The sequence below is a fragment of the Ctenocephalides felis genome, unplaced genomic scaffold, assembly GCF_003426905.1.
Source record: "Ctenocephalides felis isolate EL2017-DRISC unplaced genomic scaffold, ASM342690v1 CF-g0.4_SCAFFOLD_03570, whole genome shotgun sequence".
NCBI classification, from domain to species: Eukaryota; Metazoa; Arthropoda; class Insecta; order Siphonaptera; family Pulicidae; genus Ctenocephalides; species Ctenocephalides felis.
In genome coordinates, this window is record NW_020539724.1 from 19,741,918 (window position 1) to 19,751,179 (window position 9,262).

General features: G+C 29.6%; 1 protein-coding gene across 1 annotated transcript in view; it reads left to right on the forward strand.

Moving 5' to 3' along the window:
* Window positions 1-9,262, forward strand: part of LOC113383543 (sortilin-related receptor-like) — a 38,230-nt gene that overhangs the window by 5,376 nt on the left and 23,592 nt on the right. Inside the window, 15 exon segments of the mRNA XM_026621802.1 lie at window positions 3,119-3,280; window positions 3,679-3,794; window positions 4,459-4,627; window positions 4,698-4,738; window positions 4,899-4,955; window positions 5,322-5,602; window positions 5,748-5,864; window positions 5,921-6,120; window positions 6,225-6,450; window positions 7,114-7,227; window positions 7,324-7,424; window positions 7,492-7,672; window positions 8,050-8,211; window positions 8,877-8,956; window positions 9,189-9,259. Of these exon segments, the coding sequence (XP_026477587.1) occupies window positions 3,119-3,280; window positions 3,679-3,794; window positions 4,459-4,627; window positions 4,698-4,738; window positions 4,899-4,955; window positions 5,322-5,602; window positions 5,748-5,864; window positions 5,921-6,120; window positions 6,225-6,450; window positions 7,114-7,227; window positions 7,324-7,424; window positions 7,492-7,672; window positions 8,050-8,211; window positions 8,877-8,956; window positions 9,189-9,259 (2,078 nt within the window).

Consider the following 9,262-nt stretch of genomic DNA (forward strand, 5'->3'; position numbering starts at 1 on the left):
TATTGATAAATTGAACAGGCGTTGTGTTTGTTTTTCTATAGAGATAAATCTGTGCATAAACTATTGCGTATTTATCAGTTTAGCAATAAATAGTTTAGTAATAATATAACATTAGATAAAAATATTTTGGGAACGAATTTTTCTTGGAATTAACTGTGTGAAATTTGTCAATGTAATATTACTTATTAGATAATAATTAGATATTTTATATGTTGCTTTCAAAGGTTCTTTTATATAATTTTCATGTCTAAAAAAGGCCTGATTGATTTCGTCGTAAGGGTGCGTCCATTAATCACATGATCGAGTTTTTAAGAATTTTTTGACCCTCTCCAATCCCCTTGGCGATACATGGTGATTTTCAAACTTACCCCCGTCTCCCACCGAACATTACGTGTATTTTTAGTTACGAGATAAAATCGTATTTTTTTTGAAAATATTGGGATTTAGAAAAAATCAGGTAAAAAATAAATATACAATAGTGGATGTCTCCAACAATTGTCAGGCATCATGTGGAAGAAAGTCTTATCATCCTTGATATGGCTTTTCCCAAGTCCTGATATCTTGGTGCATTCTTTTTCCTGCTATTTGACAACATCTCCAAGTCTTTCCAAAAACCGTTCTAAATGAGAGTACTGGCAATGAATTCAAATCCATTACATCAAATACATCAGTTTTTTATCTCTGGTCTCGAAATCCATGACAACATGGTAGGCAGAAGATGCTGATGGTTCTAGGTTGTTCACCATTAGCATGGATAGGGGTCGTGGTCGTAAGTAGACCCCATTACCTTTGGGGTATCGTATTTTATGACCATATGTTTCTATTGCCTAAATTTATTCCATTGATATTTACCACACAGAAATAACAGTCGTCGATTTCATTATAATGAAATCTTTAATTCTGATTCTTTTATATAGCCTCTTGATAATGTAAAGTTAATTATTATTAATTAATATATACAAATTGTTTATAGTCCAGTCATTTAAGCTGAATTTAGGTAAGAATCTCGGAATTCGAGATACCCAGCTGTAAGTCTGTAAATACTTGTATTTTGCGCCCTAAAAGTTGTCTCAAAATCTATATAGAAGGGTTTACGCAACATATGTAGGATTTGAGACAACTTTTAGGGTGCAAAATACAAGTATTTACAGACTTACAGCTGGGTATCTCAAATTCCGAGATGAACTTACTATAATGACTATTATTAATAATATTAGAACTGTTACACAAATGTAAAATAAAAATAACTTTTATATTTTAAACCTGTAACATTAGAATAGATAACAATAATTATATTTTTGTCACGTATGACAAATGTAACAAACACTCTGTAACGACTTTGGCGTCGGAATTCATTTAGGTTTAATTTACTTAATACAAAATATTCAAGTAAAAATGTAGGTTTATGTGAAATGTACAGTTATACATGTGCATTGTTTGTTCTAACAATTCAGAGTACGTTAGTTACTTTATAAAAACATTAAATATTATGTATGAAAAAATTATTAAGCTATAGATATTTTGTTCGACATTACATATATTTATTACTAGAATCATTATTGCATCATAGCACATTTCCTTATTTATTTCAAAACATTATTATTAAAATTTAATATTCTTTTTAATGAGTTAAACGTATATTTATTAAATTATAATAGTTTTAGATCTACGCATATCTACTACTAGTTCTATGTAATTGATGGTTTGTCATTTTGTTTTTCCCTCACTTTTAGAAATATAATTGTTTAAATTATACTGACAGATTTTTTAAGATACACAATGCAGATGCGTTTTACAATCTGAATTTATGGTTTTTTAATAACTAATATGTGGATCTTTATATACAGTTAATCAATAGTTGGATAGACTTGGTTCTTAATATAAATATTTGCAGAAATGTTTCATCTTGAGAAAAAAATTCAGAAAGATCTAAATGTTACAGATTGCAATGAAAAATATAAATGTGAAAATTATAATGAAATAAATATATTATTTTATACTAACAAGCTAAATAACAAGACGTTAAAAAATAAAAAATTATGTGTTTATTCTTGGAATTAATACAATGGTTTGCAACTTTCCAGTAGAACCCCTGTTCTTTTACAAAAAATTGTTGCGTTTTTTTAATTTTTTTCACAATCTAATTTCACAAATACTTAATTGATATTATTCTTCCTATTATTATTCTATTTTAGTCATTTATCAGACTGCTAATTAATACACAATATTAAATATACCTAAAAATAATATTTTTTTTTCATATCACTTCAATATTTCTGCTTTATTTTCAAAAATAGTATTTTGGAATCAGCTTACCCCCTTTGCAAGAGCATTTTCTCCACAGATTGGAAATCACCGTATTAATATATCTATATGAAAAATTAAATAGGATTTTGAAATTTTTTGAAAAGTATTATTTTATGCTTGAATCATTGAAAAGTAAATTATAAGGTAATATATTAATTCAATTTTTCGACGATCAACAATGTATTTTATTTATTTGAGTTTATGAAATACTGTAAACTCATAAATTTATATCCTTACTTTCAATTTTTAAATATGTGCCAAAATTAGCAGCTTATTATTGCAGAAAAGCACATTAAGAGTTTAAAAGTAATTTTTAAAAATCTATATTCTATTTGATAAATAATTTGTAATGTGAAATGTCTTATTTGTGATATGTTTTATGATATAGTTGAGACATTTTACTTAGAGTATATGTAAATAACGGTCATACACTGCTCATATGTTAATTTGCGAAAAAATGACGACTGTTTACAATATCGATTTATATTTACATTATAGGGATATGTGTTATATGTATATACAAACACTCACATACACAGACATATATATTAAAATATTTTACATTCCGTTCATCAAATTAAACAAAGTTAATATAGAAATAATTCTTTATACGATTCGACACTTGATGTGTTTCGAAATTTTCAAAACTTTTTCGAAATTTGCCAATCTGGAGCATCCTTTTGTCGTATATTATAATCTAGCTTGCTATAATCCTACCTAGATTTGTCAAACCCAGATCTTGATTTAAACTTACTTGTTTAATAATATATTATTCTAAATGTTAGTTTGATATTAATTTATTTTTTTTTAGTTCGTTTTCCGTGATCTCTACTACAAGGTGTTGTTTGTGACGAGGGACATGGCTGGAACTTTCATCAGGCGGGACATCCCATTTACACCTTCCGATTTGTATTTCCATCCCGAAGACCCGGAAACATTTTTGGTGCACGACGAAGTTGATGAACAGAAAACGGTAAGATTTTATAGATACAATTATAATAGATATAAATGATAAAATTCGATACAATATTTATACAAATGCACTATGTTTTGATAAACGTTTTTCGAAACCAATCAAGATCTTCTTTGCTGTTTGTTTGTCTGTAAAATTGATAATCAATTGCTTATATTACCTGCAGTAAGATTTTATAAAATGTTTTGAATTTTGTGTATTTTAATCCAGCTTACTGAAAAATATTTATTTTTACAATTTTTATCGAATAAAATCATTAACAAAATTTAATGATATGACTTATAATTAGTTAATGATAATAGGGTACGTTACATATTGTACAGCATTAATAAAAATGTATTTTAAATATTTATCATTAGAATGAGAATATTTATTAAAAATGTTTTTTATATTTTTAGTTGTACATAACGAGAAATTTTGGAGAAACATTTACACCCCTACAGAAGTATGTGAAGTCATTTGCATGGTCTTCAGGTTCTTCATCTGATGCATCAAATTATTCAGGTGGATCCAGGTAATAAGTTTATAAGTTTTTATATTTTTGTTTCTAGAACGTAGCATTTTCTCAACATTTTTCTGTTTTTTTTTTTTCAGTAATATTTTATATAGAATGTATCATTTTTTCAAACAATTTGCTATGTTTCTCTCAACTATATTTTAACATTTTATTGCAGTAAATATAAATTTCAGAAACTTATTGGCACAAAAAATATAAATAATATTTTTATGTTTTAAGATTTTTTATAAATCAAATAATATCAACTTTGTCAACAGCATAAGTCTCTTAATTTTGTTGCTTTCTTATGTGTCAAAATTTTATTTTGGATATTGTTTCGTTATCATAATTATATTGTAAATATTTGAATACAAAAACGAGTATCTTTCAAATACTTCACATACCATTTTATGATGTTAATTCTGAACCATTTATGAAATATTTTAATCACATTGCTGAAACTATACTTTACTGCTAAATTTAGTATTTACATATTTATTTTTCTATATGGAAAAAGGTTAGACCTACTAATATAGTGCTTACTCTTAAAGTTCTTAGCAGTATAACTATTCTAAAATATACGGTCACTAAACAATTAACTCAAATATTCAAAAACTTAAATTTTTTACGATAACACAAAGAAGTAAGCATACATTTTCAGTGTTCATTTTTATAATTTCAGAATGACTTCTCCTTTGCCTTTGCTATTATATATTGAAAGAGCAGAACCAACGGACACAAGTACTGTTCTTACTGTGACCGCATTATCCCAGACAAATGTGTTGATTGGCAATGTCCAAGATTTCTTAGTTAGAGGAGACTTTATGTTCGCCACCAGGAAAAACAACAAGGTACAATATTTAATAAACTATCATTTCAAACCAATGTTTGGAACTTAAACATAATACTATTTTTTTCCAGAACAATCTAGAACTACTGATTTCATATCGAAGAGCCCTTTTGTAGTAGCTCATTTTTCATCAGAATTGAGCTTTCTAGCCATCCATGTGGCTGATGTGACAGATAGAAGACTGATGGTAGTGGGTGTTCATGGTGACACTGTAGCTCATCTCTATGTTTCTGAGAGCAATGAAGATTTCTCTAGAATTAATTTTGTTTAAGCTTAGAAGGCATTTTGTGCCATGTTCCAAATAGTACGTGGACTGACACCTGGCTGAGGTAAGATAATTAAACAAATATACAAATTTCTTTATAAGAACAACATATTATAGTATAAAGTTTGTTTTTTTACAAAAAATATTAGTCTATATGTGTATGTATATTGCTATAACACATGTCATAGGTGGATATGAAGAATTTTTTTTACAAAAAATATTATTCTATATGTGTATGTATATAGATATAACACAATTCATTGATATGAAGACATTAAAGTCTTGCTAAAATTTTTCTTGTTGTCCATTTAGGATACATATAAAAAACTTTAATATTGATCAATCATATACTGTTTTTTACAATTAAGATATATGTACTTATATCATCATTAATAAGTAATATAATTTTAATTTATGTCTTATTTTCCAGTGATATAGCAGAAGAATCATTTGCTGACTTATACCGTGTTGAGGGTCTTCTTGGAGTCTATATTGCGTCCCGCGTTCTTTCTACTTCTACATTCAATAACAATGCCACCAGTAGAGGCAGAACTCAACCAGTTATATCACCAGAACATTTATCCAGTGTGATAACCTTCGATCATGGTGCCACTTGGCGACCGATTTCTCCACCGCGACGAGATGACGATGGACATCCAATCAAATGCGACACCAACCTGGGATGCTCATTGCATTTGACTCAGAAATTCAGTCAGTTGTATCCTGTTACTAGATCGGTAATAAAGAAATCAAATTACAATATATATGTATGATTTTATTTCAAGGGTTTTCTGTAGATTACTTTTTTTTTATAGAGTGCACTAACTTGCTTCTATTTTTATTTTATCTATTGCAGGTTACAATACTCAGTTCCAAGTCCGCACCGGCATCATTCTCGCCGCTGGTGTTATCGGACGCTCTTTAAAAGGTCATCCTGGTGTATTTTTAAGTCGAGATGGCGGCCTTACTGGAAGCAAATTCTGAAAGACTATTATTTCTTCAATTTCGGTGACCACGGTGGCGTTTTAGTCGCCGTGAAGTATTTTAAGACGAGAGGCGAAACGAAACGTCTTCTATATTCTACTGATGAAGGTGATACTTGGAAGAGTGTCGATTTCCATTCAAAGGATTTGAGAATTTATGGTTTGATGACGGAACCAGGGGAGAATACTACGGTTTTCACTATGTTTGGTTCAAGCCCTGGTCTACATCAATGGCAAATTATAAAGGTAATAAAATCTTAGTCAAATAATACTTTGATTGATCATATTTACATAAAAACGTACATGACGAAATTGACATTATATATTTCATATTATCTCTTTCTTCTTAGGTTGATTTGGCAGCCGCTTTCGACCGTATGTGCACGCCCGAAGATTACAAATTTTGGGCTCCAGGAGGTCTTTCTGGTGTTTCAGAAATGGCATGTTCTATGGGATCCAAAGATACTTATCAACGAAGGATACCAAGGGCTAATTGCTATAATGGCAAAGATTACTCCAGACCGGTTAATAAAGAAGTTTGCGAGTGCGGAGCTCACGATTTTGAATGTTCTCCAGGTACTAATTTATATTATTTGAGAAATATTTCTTTTTAACATCCCGTAGAGTAAGTTATTGTAATAGGCCGAAAATCGGAATTGAAAATTTTTACATTTCTCGACGTTTTGAAGGTTTCTGAACATTTTGGCATACTTCAGAAAAAATGGATGTGTGTGTATGTATGTATGTATGGATACAAATTTTCGCCCACGTTTTCGGGCGTACGGATCAACCGATTTGAATGGTTTAAAAAACATTCGATTCCTATTGATAAGGAGATGTGCTGATTAGTTTTTGGCAAAGGCAGGTCCAGCAGTTACGGAGATAAGGAGCAAAGAGTGCAGAAAATAGAAATCGAGTTTTTGAGAGAACGGAGCATCCGATTTGAATGATCTAAAAACATTCAATTAGTAATGATTGGGAGAAGGGGTTATTAGTTTTTCGCAAAGGCGGGCCTAGCCATTTCGGAGATACAGAGCTAAATGTACAAAAAATGGCAGTTTTGAGAGAACTAAGCGTCCTATTTAATTGATTCAAAGAACTTTCTGCTTGTCTTAACAAAATAATTGATTTTCCAGAAGTTCCAGCAATTTGCCTTAAGACACGATGCCGTAATGCCTTAAGACAGAATTCCACTTACAGCAAGTTTGTATGTCTATTAATTGCTAAACCATGTTTCAGGCTTTACTCGTAGTAGCCAACCGTTCCACTGCCATAAAAAACCTGAACTATCAGAGGATCCGTTTGCTGTTCCCGCCACTTGCAGACCTGGACAATTTTATAAAAGGACTAAAGGTAAAAAACTAAAAAAATATTAATTAGCACTCTTAATAAATTAGAAATCTCACATTGATTGATTTGCATATAATATCACTTTTTTTCTTCTTACAGGTTATAAAAAGATTATGGAGATGTCTGTTTGGGCGGTTATGAGTACCTCTATGAACCAGCAACAATACCGTGTCCCATTTGCTCCAACAAGAGAATTTTTAGTTATGGCTCAACGAGAGAAATAATTCGCATAGATTTATCTGCACCAACTAATGGCACCATATCAAGGACAGGAATAGAAGTTTTTCCTGTAGATGGTTGAAGAATGTTATAGCAATTGAGTATGATATGAAAAATGATTGTGTTTATTGGGCTGATATTGTCAATGATACAATTGGAAGACAGTGTTTGAGAAACGGAACTGAGGAGAGAGAGATTTTGGTGGAGACTGATTTAGCTAGTGTTGAAGGTGTGTATTTGTAAAATATTCAAAAATAACTCAAATAAAGTATTTTTATAAACATATTTCTATTATATTCTTTCATATGTATGTCATAGGAATGTCATTGGATTGGATATCTCGATTATTGTAACTTGTTGATGGAATGAGACAAAAGATTGAAGCGATACAATTGATACAAATGCTTTTGGACGATTCCGGAGAACTATTTTGGATTCAAAGGTTCTTACAAAACCTAGAGGTAGAATACTTTTATATTTTTAATTGCTTATTTTTATAATTTTGTACTATAATTGCTACTGTGTATTTAAGTTATAATATATTGTTTTAATTTTTCTTATCTAAATTAAATTTATTTTATTTATTTATTTGTTTAATGATTTCAGGTATTGTTGTACATCAGTGGCTGGCTATATGTTCTCTTTTTACTGATTGGGAGCCAATTTCCCCATCTATTTCAAGAGCAAATCTAGATGGAAGCGAAGTAACTCGGTGTTTACTGCACCTGTTTGTTAGTTGGCCCAATGGCATCACTGTAGATCATATCGGTATGCAAAAAATATTTTAAAATAACACTACTTAATAGTTAAACAATAATAAAATGTTTTTTACATTTAGAAACATTAATTGTTTCTTTATTGTTTGTGATTGTGCAGTGTAATAGAAAGTAAAAAATATAATGGAAATGGAGTTTTGACAAAATTTTTTAAATTTAATTTTGTTGCCAACATATATTAAACTTTTATAATGACAATATATATTGTAATTTGATCAACATGATATTAAAATTATCTATCAAATGGTGGTCTATTTGGATTTGGATTTGCAGTTCCATAAAAAGTAAAAATATAATGGAAACTCAGTTTTGAGAAATTTATTAAATTTAATTTTGCTGCCAACATGTATTAAACTTCTATATATGACAATATATATTGTAATTTGATCAACATGATATTAAAATTATCTATCAATGGTGGTCTATTTGGATTTGGGATTTGCAGTTCCATAAAAAGTAAAATATAATGGAACTCAGTTTTGAGAATTTAATTTAATTTACTGCCAACATATATTAAACTTCTATATATGACAATATACATATATTAAGTTGATCAACAATAATATTAAAATTATTGATAAGTGGTGGACTCTTTAGATTGCATAACTATGAATAACTAATGCATCACAGTTTAATATATTTTTTTATTTTTATCAGCTGAACGCATATATTGGGTGGATGCTCAAGAAGACTATATTGCCAGTAGTGATTTGCATGGAAAAACTTTGAAAAATTATGTCTGAAGAAGAACGAGTTACTCATCCATTGTGCTGTAGCTGTTTTCAAACACACCATGTATTGGGATGATTGGAAAAAACAGTGCTGTGTACAGTGCAGACAAAGATCATGGATTACAGGTAAACATATTAATTACTGTAATCTTTATTATTAAGGCATTAAAGCGTGATAAATTTGAGAAACCAATTTAAAGTTGTGATCACAATAATTTTTATGTAATTTATTTTTCAGGTCCAAACAATTGATAGGAGATCTCCCTGGACTTATGGATCTGAAGATCTATGCCCACTCAATACAAGAAGGTA